Source organism: Hippopotamus amphibius, chromosome 11 (genome assembly GCF_030028045.1).
Source record: "Hippopotamus amphibius kiboko isolate mHipAmp2 chromosome 11, mHipAmp2.hap2, whole genome shotgun sequence".
Taxonomy (NCBI): Eukaryota; Metazoa; Chordata; class Mammalia; order Artiodactyla; family Hippopotamidae; genus Hippopotamus; species Hippopotamus amphibius.
The window spans coordinates 25,104,335-25,118,020 of record NC_080196.1 but is presented as its reverse complement, the minus strand read 5'-3'; the positions used below and the strand labels follow the sequence as shown (position 1 = coordinate 25,118,020).

The 13,686-nt window shown below is 53.2% G+C and overlaps 2 protein-coding genes across 5 annotated transcripts; one reads left to right on the top strand and one right to left on the bottom strand.

Moving 5' to 3' along the window:
- Positions 1-169: 169 nt before the first annotated feature.
- PPT2 (palmitoyl-protein thioesterase 2) lies at positions 170-12,403 on the bottom strand. 4 transcript variants are annotated; one of them, XM_057698803.1, is made up of 9 exons: positions 12,387-12,403; positions 6,213-6,406; positions 5,814-5,967; positions 5,256-5,351; positions 5,060-5,167; positions 4,207-4,290; positions 4,006-4,090; positions 1,169-1,223; positions 170-986 (listed from the first exon to the last, which is right to left on the bottom strand). In XM_057698803.1, exons 2-9 carry the CDS (start codon positions 6,396-6,398, stop codon positions 843-845), a joined length of 912 nt encoding a protein of 303 aa, XP_057554786.1. In that variant the 5' UTR covers positions 6,399-6,406; positions 12,387-12,403; the 3' UTR covers positions 170-842. The 4 variants fall into 4 exon arrangements, with proteins under 4 accessions (XP_057554786.1, XP_057554783.1, XP_057554784.1 ...); XM_057698800.1 differs by lacking the exon at positions 12,387-12,403 and adding an exon at positions 7,045-7,548; XM_057698801.1 differs by lacking the exon at positions 12,387-12,403 and adding an exon at positions 7,315-7,548.
- PRRT1 (proline rich transmembrane protein 1) lies at positions 8,662-12,522 on the top strand. The gene is made up of 4 exons (XM_057698804.1): positions 8,662-9,243; positions 10,162-10,697; positions 11,053-11,238; positions 11,417-12,522. Exons 1-4 carry the CDS (start codon positions 9,225-9,227, stop codon positions 11,591-11,593), a joined length of 918 nt encoding a protein of 305 aa, XP_057554787.1. The 5' UTR covers positions 8,662-9,224; the 3' UTR covers positions 11,594-12,522.
- Positions 12,523-13,686: the final 1,164 nt, after the last annotated feature.

The window sequence follows — 13,686 nt, the reverse complement described above, 5'->3', positions numbered from 1 at the left end:
AAGAACCCGCAGAGAATCAGGAACCCACACAGAATGGGCATTGAGAGAGCGGAAACACCAAGGGGGTCCCACCCCAGACCAGGCATCCGGGCACCCGGGCCTCAGGCTCTCCATCCCCACCCTCCTTTGGGACCCAGGTCCCCCTCACCTGGAAATGAGTCAAGCCACACTGAGTAAATGGACCTTTATTTCCATAAATACAGGGATAACACCCATTCAAGGGTAGCTAAAAGAGGGGCTGGAGCCTCAAAGAAACTAGGCTCCCAGAGGGCACCCCAATACTTAACATAGGGACTGGGGGATCCCCAAACCTGAGATGGGCCTCACAGGCCACAGATAATCCCCAACACTGACACTTCAAGAATGGAACTGTCCCCATAGGGGAGCCTCAGAACCCCACTCTCATGGGTGGTCCTTCCTGGGGGTTGGGAGGGCTCACAACAGGGGAGTTCAGAGGAACAGGGAACATGGGGAAAACAGAAGCTAAAAATATCCTGAGTGGCCTGGAAGGAGACCCCTGAGGTGGGCAGGGGCTGGGTTCTCCTCCTGTACAGCCGGAGACGGAGGAGCAGCAGCAGTAGGAGCAGCCACAAGTTAACCTGGTTTCTCACCTCCCAACCTTGGCCTTAAGAGGATGGGAGAGCACGGAGCAACCCCCAAATGAGAGGACACGAGATGGAAGAAACCAGGATCTGTCATTCACAGAGGAGCAGAGGAAGGGGTCCTGGGAGCCCTGGTTGGTGGGGGCAGTTTGGGAGCAATGAGATGGTCACAGGCACACCAGGGCCTGACATCCAAGGCTACCACTTGGTCTCTGGGTTGGGGAGTTCCTGAGGGATCCCTCAGGAGAGCCAAGGTTCAATGCAGGTCTTATAAAGGGTACGGTTGGAGTGCCAGGCCGTGTGGGAGATCCCAGCCATTGGACACCTCACTATGGCCCCCCGGGCCAGGAGAGTCTTCAACCCAAAAGAATCTCGCAGATAAACCTTCAAGGTGGACGAAGGGGCATGGAAGAAAGACACAGGGAGAGACAAAGTAAGTTCTTGCTGGTGTCCCAGACTCCCCTCCCCACAGGGTGAACCCTTCAATTCCTATGTCAGTGGCAGAGAGAGCCACAGACAGGTGGGACAGTGCGTACAGAAAGGCAAACGAATTCCAGTGGACTCACCAGTTGCTCTTCCATCTCCAAGACCGTCTCATTTGCGTCATAGAAACCAAAGAAGCTACAAAGAGATTGGGGGGTAAGGGAGAGGTTATCAGGAGAGCTGGAGAAAATCATGGTGGGCTAAGGTCCTTCAGGAACTCATGGCCTGTTGAGGACACAAGCAGCAAGAAGGACACTCAAATTATCACTATTTAACTGAGTATCATGGACCTCATGAGGTGATGCATTGAGCATACAGCATCACTTCTGCAGAATTCCCATCAAAAATGCATAACCTGAATCTAATCATGAGGAAATAGCCAACAAACCCAAACTGAGGGCCATTTTATAAAAAAGCTGGCTCATATGCTTCAAAAATATCAATGTCATGGACAAAGACCATGGAAGTATTCCAGATTAAAAGAGACTAAAGAGACATGACAACTAAATGCAACACCTGGGTTGGATCTTGCACTGGATTTTTTTCCTACAAGGACAATTGGGAAAATTTGAATAAGGTCTACAGAGTACTATATCAGTGTTAATTTCCTGATTTTGCTCATTGTATTGTGGATATGTAAAAGAATAGACAATAGACACTGACATACTGAAGTTTTAAGGGTAAGGGGAAATCATGCAACCTACTCTCAAATGGTTCACACACATCCGAGAGAGAGAGAGAGAGAAAGGATGCTAATGTAAACTTGGTAAGGTGTTAACATTTGGGAAATCTAGGTGAAGAATACACAAGATTGCTTTGTACTACTTTGGTAATTTCTTGAGTATGAAATTGTTTCAAAATAAAAAAGTCTTAATTTTTTTTCAATTAAGAATATTTAACTGGCATGGGCACTGAGTGGACACAGGCCATAAATAACTGAACAAATGCTAATATGGACTATGGGAGCAAAGAGAGCCTACTACCCTAGTTTTAGAGCATCAACAAAGGCTTCCCAGTGATCACCCAGAACTAGGGAAGGCTGTCCCAGGCAAATAGAACAGCAAGAGCAACACAGAGGCAAGGCACAGCTGGGTACATGGGGTGCTGGGATGGAGGCCTGGAGGCCATGTTGAAGAGCTGGATTTCATAAGGCGTAGGAAAGCAGTGGGGGCACAAAGGCCTGGATTTAAACTCCAGCTCTGCCACACGCTCCCCACCGTGTGTGGTTGGTCACGTTGCTTATCTTCTTTGTCCTACATGAGAATAACTCCTTTGTAGAAAAGAAGTAAAACGTGGTTAAGTCAGACAGCCTGACTTTACCACTTACTAACTCTATGAATGTAAGCAAGTTATTTAATCTCTCTCTACTGAAGTTTCCTTATATGTCAAAAGAGGATAATAGTAATTACCGTATAGGGCTGTTGTGAGAATTAAATGAGTTTTATTTGAAAAGTACTTAGAATAATGTTTTGGGACGTAAAAGGTGCTATATAATCTTGAGCCATTATCTTCACAGGATTGTGTGAAATGAGATAAAAATAAATCCCACCTCTATTATAAGGCATGTCACTCCTTCACTCAAAATCTTCCAATGTGTTCCCATCTCCCTCCGAATTAAAAAAAAAAAAAACAAAAAACAAGGGCCATGATTGCCAGGGACCAGGGAGTGGCAGGCATGAGGGAGTTACCATTCTTTAAAGTGTACGGGGTTTCAATTTGGGAAGGAAAAAAAGTTCCAGAGATAGATGGTGGTGATGCTTACACAAGAATGTGAATGGACTTGATGCCACCAAACTATACACTTAAAAATGGAAAATTTTATGTTGTGTATATTTTAGGGGAAAAAGGGCGGGGAGCCTACTTTGCCCCACAAAGGCTCTCTGTAACTGGCTCCCTGCTACTTCTTTCACCTCCTCTCCCACCCGCTCCACAGCTCCCTGCACTCTGCCACATGCGCCTCCTCATTCCTCAGACCTGTCCCAGGGCCTTTGCACGTGCTACTCCTCTTCCCTGGGTTGTTCTTCCCCCATTCCCCCAGGTTGATGCACAACTCCTTCCCTCACTTCCTTCAGTCTCTGCTCAAATGGCAACTCTTCCAGAAGGACTTCTCTGGCCACTATCTAAAATAGGCCCTGGCCATCCTCTAATCCCTTCCCTTGCCTGATTTTATCACCACTTGACGTATATATATTTACATTTATTATCTGTCTCCACCACTGGAATGTAAGCTACATAACAGCATGGACTTCTCTTTCATTAACTACCGCATCCCCATGGCCCAGAACAGTGCCTGGGCACACAGTACTCGATAAGTATTTGTTGAGTGACTAGAGTAGATCAGGTGACATTTCAGATCACTCATGATGATCAAAGGCACGCATACAGTGCCATGAAGCCATGGATTTCCCTGAGGAATAGGAGAGAGGGAACGAGGCTGGAGGCTATTACAGTAGTCCAGGTACGTAAAAGAGGTGGTAGGAAATGTGATTACATGGCATATGGAACTATACACACATGTTGTACCAATGTCAATTTCCTGGTTTTGATACTGTGCTATAGTTAACAAAGGATGCAACCATTGGGGGAAACTGGGCAAAGCATACACAGGACCTCTCTAAACTATCTTTGCAGCTTCCTGTGAATCTGTAAATATTTCAAAGTTAAAAGTTTTTACAAAGAGGGGATGGTAGGGATGGAGAAGAAGTAGACTCTACCTAGTAGAGTCAGCAGGGCTCAGTGACTGGTTAGATATAGAGCTTGGGAGATGACTCCCAGATTTTGGTCTTGGGTGACAAGATGAATGGAGGGTAGGGGTATTAACTGAACAGTGTAAGGAGCAGGCCAATTTTAGAAATGAGATAAAGATTGGTGGGGGTTGGGGTGTCCTAAGCCAATCTCAGGCCACGCAGTCCCTTATTACCTGGACTGCCAGGGGGTAATGACACCATCATCAGGGCCCCCAATCAGCACCAGGCGGCCCACGCGAAGGAAGTTCTTCCGCCAAGCTGCAGGGTGGGAAGAAGAGAGCCTGAGTCAGTCACAGGGGTGAGGCCAGGTTGGAGAGGGGAACACGGGGTCAGAGAACAGAAAATGGGACTAAGGTGGGAGCCTGAGGTCTTACCAGTGGCATTGGGATGGTCTCTTTCCCCATTGATCAGGGCCAGAAAGCTGCTGGCATTGAGGTACAAGTCATCATGGTGGGGGTCTGGGTACAAATAGCAGTTAGAGAGATTGTCAGAGAGGCAGGGAGAAGAGGCAAGACCAGAGGCTGGAAGACCAGTCGGGAGGCTACAGTAATAGACAAGGTGAATGGTAATATAATAGTAGCAATAATAATTGTAAACATGACAGCAAACACCTCTTTCTAGCACCTACTATGAGCCAGATACTGTTCGAAGTACATTACCTTCATTAATTTATTTAATCCTCATAACCACCCTATGTAGGTATGTACTATGTCATTATTTTACAGATGAGAAAAACTGAGTCACAGAAAGGGTGAGTAACTCGCCACAGGGCCAGGCTTCAAACCGAAGGCATCCATGGTCTTAAAAACTACACCAGGCGTTTGCAAACTATGACTCATTAGCCAAATCCAGTTCACTGTTTCTGTAAATAAATTTTTATTGCAACACACACTCATTCATTTACATATGGTATATGGCTGCTTTCGCATTACTGTGGCAAAATTGAGTGGCTGTGACAGAGGCTATAACCGGCCTGCAAAACCAAAAATATTTACTATCTGGCCCTTTAAGGATACAGTGTGCCAATCCCTGCAGCAGACTATACTCTCTAAGACAGTAAGGTGATACACATAAAGCATTTTGAACAGTGCCTGTTCACATAGTAAGTGCTCAATAAATGTAAGTTATCATTGTCATTGCTGTTGGTTACGGTAGAGGTAGGAGCAGCAGGCCCTATCCTCCAGGATGCTCTTTCCATGGAGGCCCCAGTTTGCATGTCCTACTCACCATGCCAGTAGTTGCAGATGGAGAATTCCTGGCCCCAAGGGCTGTAGCAGATCCGGTAGAGGTTAGATCTCATGGAGGTGGGGAACAGCCACTTCAAATAGTTCGTGTCTGGCAAGAGAACAGCAGCGTCAAGTGGCCCCAAACTTGGGTGCTGAAGACTCAGGGCCCCCCTATGGAACCCACAGTGCCCACTCACCTCCATACTGTCCCATCTGTGGAGAGGAGAGAGAGATGAAAGAATCCACATTGTGTTCATCCATCACAGACAGCAGTGCACGGCACACCAATCCCCCTGCAGGCAGAGCAGCACAGTGCGCAGGGACTCAGGGGCAGCCAGGCCAACAGTGGCCCCACTCGGCACCCCCCACACACAATGTATGCAAAGGAAACTGAGGCCCAGAGAAGGCACACACCCTGTGTCAACACATCCCACATCATGTAAATGACAGAGCCAGAATTCGATTTTGGGTCTTCCCACTAACTGTAGGGTGCTTTTTACTGTCCCACTATCCTTTATGTCCAAGAACCATGGGGAATGAGGAAAGAAAGGGGCAGCAGTACCGGGAGCCTCCCTCCCACTCAAGACACCCAGAGATAAGACCCAGGTGCTGAGGGAAGTCAGAAAAGGAGGGCTCAAGTACCAGGGCTCTGTCTGAGGCAATGCGGTTCACAAAAGGGAACACTAGGCAGTGTCCCTCAGATAAGGATCAAGCCTCCGATAGGGCTTAGGCATTGGGGTGGGGGAGGTGCCTACCCTGCGAGTAGCAGATGAGATGCACCCCTTGAGGAGCCTTTGCCATGATGGGGGCCACAGCCTCTCGGAACCCTTGCACCTGTTCCCACAGGGGCCGCAAACTCTCTCTCCCATCGAAGAGATCGAGCACTGTCACCACAGTCCCAGGGTGTGTCTGCGGGAAGGGGGCAATGCCGCAACCGGGGACGCACGGTGAAGCCCCTCCATACCGCCCCCTGGTCAGCGCCCCCATGCCTACTGTGCCCTGCTAGAACCAGGGATCTCTTGTCCCCAGGATTTCCCCACGCCAGCACCAGCTCCCCGAGGAAATAGGCAGGCCAAGCATTCAGTTCCCCATTCTCCTTCCTCAGACTCTGTGGATGCCACCAACGCCCCACAACCGGGTGTCCCCTACCAGACCTCGTTGATGTATTCCAGCAGGTGGCGGAAGCTGTACGAGCTGTCAAAGAGCCCGTGCACCACGATGACCGGCTTGTAGGAAGCCCGCTGGGGCGCGGGGGCTGTGGGCAGTAGCAGCAGCAGCAGGAATGGCAACAGGAGCAGGAACCCCGCCGGGGGGAGCCGCAGCCCGGGGAGCCCCAGCATGCTCCCGCCTGAGAAGGGGGCGATGAGGGCCTGTGAGAGAGATGACAACACCCCTCCCTTCCGAACAGACGCCGGCAATCAAGCCTCCCCTGCCGATTCCCACACCAGGTCCTTGCCACAAAATATCCTACTTTTACTCTAGTCTTCTCCCCACAAACACACCCCCCTACCACGTTGTTGACGCACTGACGCGCACCCAAGCCCCGCCCCTAACTCAATGGGGTACTCGGTCCCTAGGCCAGCATCTTCCTAATGCATCACCCCAGCCGTGTTAAGACCGCGGTTTTGCAAGAAAGACCCCTGAACAGCAGCGCAGGACCCCAGGAGAGTACAAACTCCCACCTGGTCTGGGTCCGTAAGCCTCGCTCTGCCCGCTGTTTACTTTCCCCCTAGCTTGGAACCCACGTGGGGGAGGGGAAGGGTGTGAGGAGAACGCGCGCAAGGGAATGACGGATGGGAGAGGGGAGGCTGCTCTGGGTCGCACTCAGCCGTCACGTCCGGGCATTCCCCTAGCAACCGTGCCAGCGTCCCCCGCAACGCAGGCCCGAGACTGGAGGGGCAATGGAACAATCCATTGCGCCCAAAGAGAGGGGGGAGGAAATAGGAGGAGCGATCCGTTTAGAACGGAGAGGAAGAAGAAACAAACATGTCCTGGAAATTGAGAGAAGGCCTCTTCTGCGGCAGCAGCGACCCAAGAATCCCATTTCCCGGCCTTGATTCGCCCTACTTCCCGATCCAGGCGTCCGACTCCGCAACGGAACACAAGAGTTCTATTTCCCCAGGGAGGCGCTGGGGGCACAGACTGGGGAAAGGCAGTCCTTCGCATTTCTTCGTCCGCCGGATGAGGGCTCAAGGTAGCCCAGGCGGACCCTACTCCTAACCCTTCCCTCCCGCCTGCGCCAGGTCTGCGTCTTACAACTCTTCATCCTGAAGTGCTTGTAGTGCCCTTGTCTCCAGAGACGCGGAGAGTCCTCGAGGCCCCTCGAGGCAAAAGTGTAGCTTGGCCCAGTTTCTTCTGCCCTACTGTACTCCGGGATCCATCTAAGACCCACCCGCAAGGGGCGGAGGGCTCCCAGGCCAGTGCCAACTCAGGCTCGCTTGGTTTCGGATGAGTCTTTGCACCACAGCGACTCCACGACCCCGCCCTGAACTTGGAGCGCCTTGTGGGCGGCTCCTTACTCAGACCTTCCCACCTGGCCTGGACTTCTGAATTCCAGGCGTCCCTCATCTCTCCACCTGTGCCCAGGTTGGGGCTTTTACTTAGCGTTTAAAGACGTTTCCCTTGATTAAAAAAAAAAATCGCAGCTTATCTGAATTCCTCTCTCAGTTCACAGCATCTTTGCCAGTCTTAAGTCTCTCCCAATAAAACCAACTTGAGCCCCGAGTTGTCTAGAGGATGGAGTGGCGGTAGGGGGTTAGGGGCTCACGAGAACGCCTTAGAAGCCAGAATGAGCGGTATGGGGCCGTGATCTAAATCTCTGGGGCCTGGGAATCGCACTGGCGAGAGCCTCTATTACAGCTCTGTAGCCTCCGCCTGGAGTCGGAGAGGAAGGACACAGCTCCGGAGAGTGACTGCCTCAGGCGGGGGCTGGGAAGTACTTGTCTAAAGGGGGAGGGTGTGGTGGGTAATAATGACTCCCGGCTATGTTTTTGCAAAAAGCCCAACTCTGGTAAATCTCGGCTAACTGCTTATCTTCACCTTCCGTCCCGGCAGACAAGCTCCCAAGATACAATGAGCAAAATAAAAAGACCGCAGTTACCGCTGTGCCCCCAGGTCGACTCAGGCAATGGTGCTGCGTCTTGGCGGGGGTGGTGGGTGGATGGGATTTCAGGAATGGATCTGAACACTGAGGGCCCTGGGAACTCTAAGAAGCCCAATAAGCAAAGGGGGGAAGGGGAACCAAGCACGTATTCCCAAACCTAGCTGCCAGCAATGAGCAGTGAATTCATTCTCTCCTGCCAATGTGCTTCAGCTCCTTCATCCTGGAAGGAAAAGATATCTAGGTATCCCTCAAGCTTCCTCTTCATCCCACCCCAACCCCCCAACACACCACAGGCCCTACTACCTCTGAATTGCTATAGACCGGAGCCTCTCACTTTACCTCCCAATTCATCCCAGGCCAGGGTAGCAGGTTGAGGTCATAACCCTGGAAACTCTTCAGGCCATCGCTGTTCTCAACTCTGTGCACGGTTTTCTCTCTCTCTTTTTTGTTTTTGCTTTTATGGTTCTCTCTCACACGGTCATCTCTCCTACAGACAGGAAAACTGGAGCCAAGGATTTGGGAGAAGATCCTGAGATCCTACAGGGACTCTGAGGGAAGCTAAGGAGGGGGAGGCCTGGCTGGGGTGAACGAGATCCAGGGGAACTGGGGTATTGAATCCACTGAGCACCTGCTCACTTCCTCCCACCATGTAATCACTACAGCCAGTCTTGGAGGGGAAGACTCTAGAGAGTTCTTTCTCCCTCCTTCCTTCCCTTAGTACCACCCACCTTGCCTGGTCTTGCTTGCCTCCCAGTTTCCATGACAACTCCAAAGGAGCCCAAACTGGGGGCTTGAATGCTGGGGTGAGAGGAAGCGACACATAGTCCAAAAGCGGAGAGAGACCGAGTGGGGGTACGTCTGAAGGGTTTCCCTTCCCTTGCCTCGGTCCCTTTAAGCTCCCCCCCTCTCTGCTTTCCCTCCGCCCCCCGCCGCCACAGTCTTCATCTCTCCATCTCTGCGCTGCTGCCAGCTGCGCAATCTGCGCACCCAGACTCTGGTGCTAGCCAGGGACCCCGACTCCGGACTCCAGCTGCACAGATCCTGTCCCAGCGAGACCACAAGCATGTCATCCGAAAAGTCAGGTAGAAAACAACAACAAAACCTCCCGCCCTCTCCAGTGTCTCCTGACTCCCTCCCCCCCTCCACCCCCTGCCTACCTCTCCCTAGCGGGTGGTTCTGTTTCATTCCCCTCTATCCAGCTCTCCACAACCCCCCCCCCCGCTGAAACCCCCTCCTCTTTTTATATCCCTCCCTTCTCTTCCTTGCCTCCTGCCAGTCTCAGCCTCCATCCCTTGCCAACAACATGGGTCGTGGGGCAGGTTGAGAGGGTGAGGGAAGTACAAGAGTGGCTTAGCATCAGCCAGGTACTGCATGGACAGCATCACTGGGAGTGACAGATGGACAGATGCACCGGCTTGCATGGAGACATCCAGTTGGGAAATATGGAGAGATGATCAGATGGGGGTTGTCAGGGGGAGTAAAATCCAGAGGACCCTTCTTTAATCTGCCCTAAAAGAGGTACTGAGATTCCCAGAGAGACTAGGGCACCCCCCTCCCCACTGAAGGAATGGTAGGGTGGAACATGTTATCCTACATGTGTTTATACAACTGTTGAACTGAGCACATGTTAACACAGTGTTGCATGTCTACACATGTGCACACACAGGACTAGCTCAGATAGGCAAGACCAAAGGCAGCCATAAACCAAGGAGGATAGGAGCATGGGTCTGCAGGTTAAAGCTGTGTGCCCATTGCTGAAGAAGGGAGAGGAGCAGAAGAGAGTTATGACCTCAAAACTAGATTGAAAAGGGTTGGTGGGGGGGCTGATGGCCTAGATACAACCCCTCTCCTGCCCCAAGAATGAGAGATGGCTTCTCACCCATCTCCTCTCTGTCTCTCCCATTATCTTTCTCCATCTCTGACCCTCTGTGTCTCCCCCTACCCCTCCTTATCTCATCTGTCTGTCTTATTTCTCCCCCACCTCTGCTCACTGCCCCCAGGCCTCCCCGACTCAGTCCCTCACACCTCTCCACCTCCCTACAACGCCCCTCAGCCCCCAGCCGAACCTCCCGCCCCGCCCCCACAGACAGCCCCGTCCTCGCACCATCATCACCACCACCACTACCACCAGTCTGGCACCGCCACCCTCCCGCGCTTGGGGGCAGGGGGCCTGGCTTCTGGGGCCGCCGCTCAGCGCGGTCCCTCGTCGTCCGCCACCTTGCCGAGGCCCCCACATCATGCCCCGCCTGGCCCGGCCGCTGGGGCACCCCCACCCGGCTGCGCTACCTTGCCCCGCATGCCACCCGACCCTTACCTGCAGGAGACCCGCTTCGAAGGCCCACTGCCCCCACCGCCGCCCGCCGCCACCGCCCCACCCCCGCCGGCGCCTTCCCATACTGCCCAGGCCCCGGGCTTCGTGGTGCCCACGCACACCGGAGCTGTAGGCACGCTGCCGCTGGGGGGCTACGTAGCCCCCGGTTACCCCTTACAGCTGCAGCCTTGCACTGCCTACGTGCCAGTCTACCCGGTGGGCACGGTGAGTACGGGATGGACAGGGGCCTGGAGGTGGGGAGGGAGGAGCATGGAACAGGACCTGGAATTGGGGACACATTGGGGGCCGGTGGGACAGAGAAACAGGGCCAGTGGAGCAGGCGGCATTCTGGGGCCAAGGGAGAGGAGAGACTAGGGAAAAGCCTGGGAATGGGGGTTGGGGCAGGGGGGTCTGGTGGTCAGTTGGAGTCAAAGATCAAGACCTGGCAGGGGAAACAGCCTAGAAGTCCAGAGGAGTTTCGGAAGAAGGAAACAACCCTCCTTCTCTGCCAGACGTGGAAAGTTGGTGTGCTCAGAGAGGCTAAGAGTGACGTCCTCTCCCCACAACCTTCCTTTCACAGCCCTATGCAGGGGGGGGCCCGGGGGGAACGGGAGTAACCTCCACGCTCCCCCCGCCGCCCCAGGGCCCAGGGCTGGCCCTGCTGGAGCCGAGGCGCCCGCCCCACGACTACATGCCCATCGCGGTGCTGACCACCATCTGCTGCTTCTGGCCAACCGGCATCATTGCCATCTTCAAGGCAGTGCAGGTGTGTGTGGGGTGAGGGTGGGGGAGGGAATGGAGGCGGAGTATGGAGAGGAGGGCTCCTTAGGTTTTTCTTGTTCCCAGGGAGTGCCGGGCAGTTTAGGGAGCACCTTAGGGGGAGGCTGAGGCGTGCGGCCGAGGTAGCACCGCTCTGATCTGCTCTCTCCTACGCTCCCCCGCAGGTGCGCACGGCCTTGGCCCGCGGAGACATGGTGTCAGCCGAGATCGCTTCACGCGAGGCCCGGAACTTCTCCTTCATCTCCCTGGCCGTGGGCATAGCAGCCATGGTGCTCTGTACCATCCTCACCGTAGTCATCATCATCGCAGCACAGCACCACGAGAACTATTGGGATCCGTAAGGACGCCCGCGGCTCGGCCCCACCCTGCGCCCCTCGACCTCCCAAGCGCGTTTTGCCATCAAGGCGCGGATCCAGTGGGCGCCCTGCACACCCGCTTCTGGAGCCACCGGACTTGGTTACATCCTAAACTAGGCCTCCACAGAAACTCTCGACTTGCGAGCACGCTCCGAATCCAGTTCCTCAGGAACCCCGCCAAAACCCACACTAACAAGGACGCCGCTTCCCGGGATTCCGGCCAAATGCTGGGCCCTCAGTCGCTCCAGGCCCCCATCCCCTCTAAATACAGCGCCTCCAGCCGAACTCCCTCGCTCACTGCTCCCCAGCCTGGAAACTTGTCCCTAAAGCCCCGCCTCCTGTATAGGCTCCGCCCCGGCTCTGATAAAACCCCGCCTCCAGGTCGGCAGGCTCCGCCTTCTTTTCTTCCCTGCGGGGTGTTTCAGTCAGGTGATTGGGTTTGTGGCGCCAGGCCTCGCCCCCATGCTGACAGACTCCCCTTCTCCCGGCGCGAGAGCAGAGCCCCAGGATAGCCATGCCCCCACGCTCACTACCATTTTTTGCGAGTACAGTTGCCTCCCTCCTACACCCCATCCCCGCCTATTTTCTTGCTAATCCCAGAACCTCTATCTACTTTTGATTTTTTTTTTTTTTTTTTTTTTAGAATGAGATTTGGGAGGTTACCAGTTTCAGAACCTTCACCCTGGGATGAAGATTACGTCCCCGTTCTCTGTAAATACTCCCTTCCTCCCATCCCAACTTCTGGGCAGCCGGGTAGAAGGGAGACCAGGGTACAAACCTTGCAATGTCTGGAGGGAGCCGGCCCCTCCCCGTCCCCTCAGTAGTCCTCACATTGTTCTGATCTGTGTGTGAGTGTGTGTGTGAATTTCTGAAAGACAACATTAAATAGATTAAGTGGATTTATCACCCGCAATTCCGAAGACTGCAGCCTTGCAAAGACCCTGCTCTTTTGGTTTCCCCTTTCACCGCCCCTCATTTCCCCATCTAGGAGCATGGGGAATGGGGGGAAGAAAACTGACAGGGACAAAAGTGAGAGGAGACAGATTCCCAGGACACCAGAGAGACAAACACAAATATGGGGGAGAGGAGCCTCCCTGGGAATCCTACTGGGGAAGAACTTGGGATCCATCCTTGGTAGGGATTTCTTTACCCAGCACACCTTTTCCACTCACTACCAGACTGGGCTTAAGGCTTTGGAGAGGGAGGATTTAAAAGCAGACCCAGGGATCTGTCCCCAGAGCTCCAGGATGTCAGGAGGCAAGAAGGCAGACCATTCTGAAAAAGTTGGCCACGGATAGGGTGGCATGGGGCAGGGAAAAGAGGCCAGCTGCCCACAGCTGTTCTTGCTTGCAGGCTGGAAGGTGGCAGACAACTTGGATTAGCCCTACTTGGTGTGTAGGGAAGGCAAAGGGAGCAAGGAGCTGTGGCAGTCGGGCTGCTATAACAAAAATACTATCACCAGATGGCTTATAAGGAACAGAAATTTACTGCAAGTCTGAGATCTGGGCGCCAGCACGGTCAGGTGCAGGCCCTCTTCTGGGTTGTAGACCTCTCATTGTATCCTCACTTGGCGGAAGAGCATAGGAAGCTCTGTGGGGTCTCTTTTGTAAGAGCACTAATCCCATTCAGGAGGGCTCTACTCTCACAACCTAAGTACCTTTGAAAGGCCTCACCTCCTAATACCATTATATTGCACATTAGAATTTCAGCATATGAATTGGGGGAGGGGAAAGGGAACACAAACATTCTGACCAAAGCAGAGTGCCAGGGAAGACGTCCAAGCCTCTCAAGTCTACCTGGGGCTGGTTGCTCTCTCCTACCTAAGGTCAACCAGGAGACCTCTTGGGGAAGGGGAGGTGGCACAAGTAGGGGACTTGGTATCTTCAGTTGTACACCTGCAAGACAGGGTCGTATCCTGAATTCCATGCAGGATGCTGGTGAGACATCGTCCGAGACAGCAGGCGTGAACACTGAAACTCATGAAGTTTATAATCTAGAAGGAAAGCTATGCCCTGTGATAGGAGACATGGGATGAGGATGGGATGGAGTATGGAAATCATGGGTTCTCTTTTGGACAT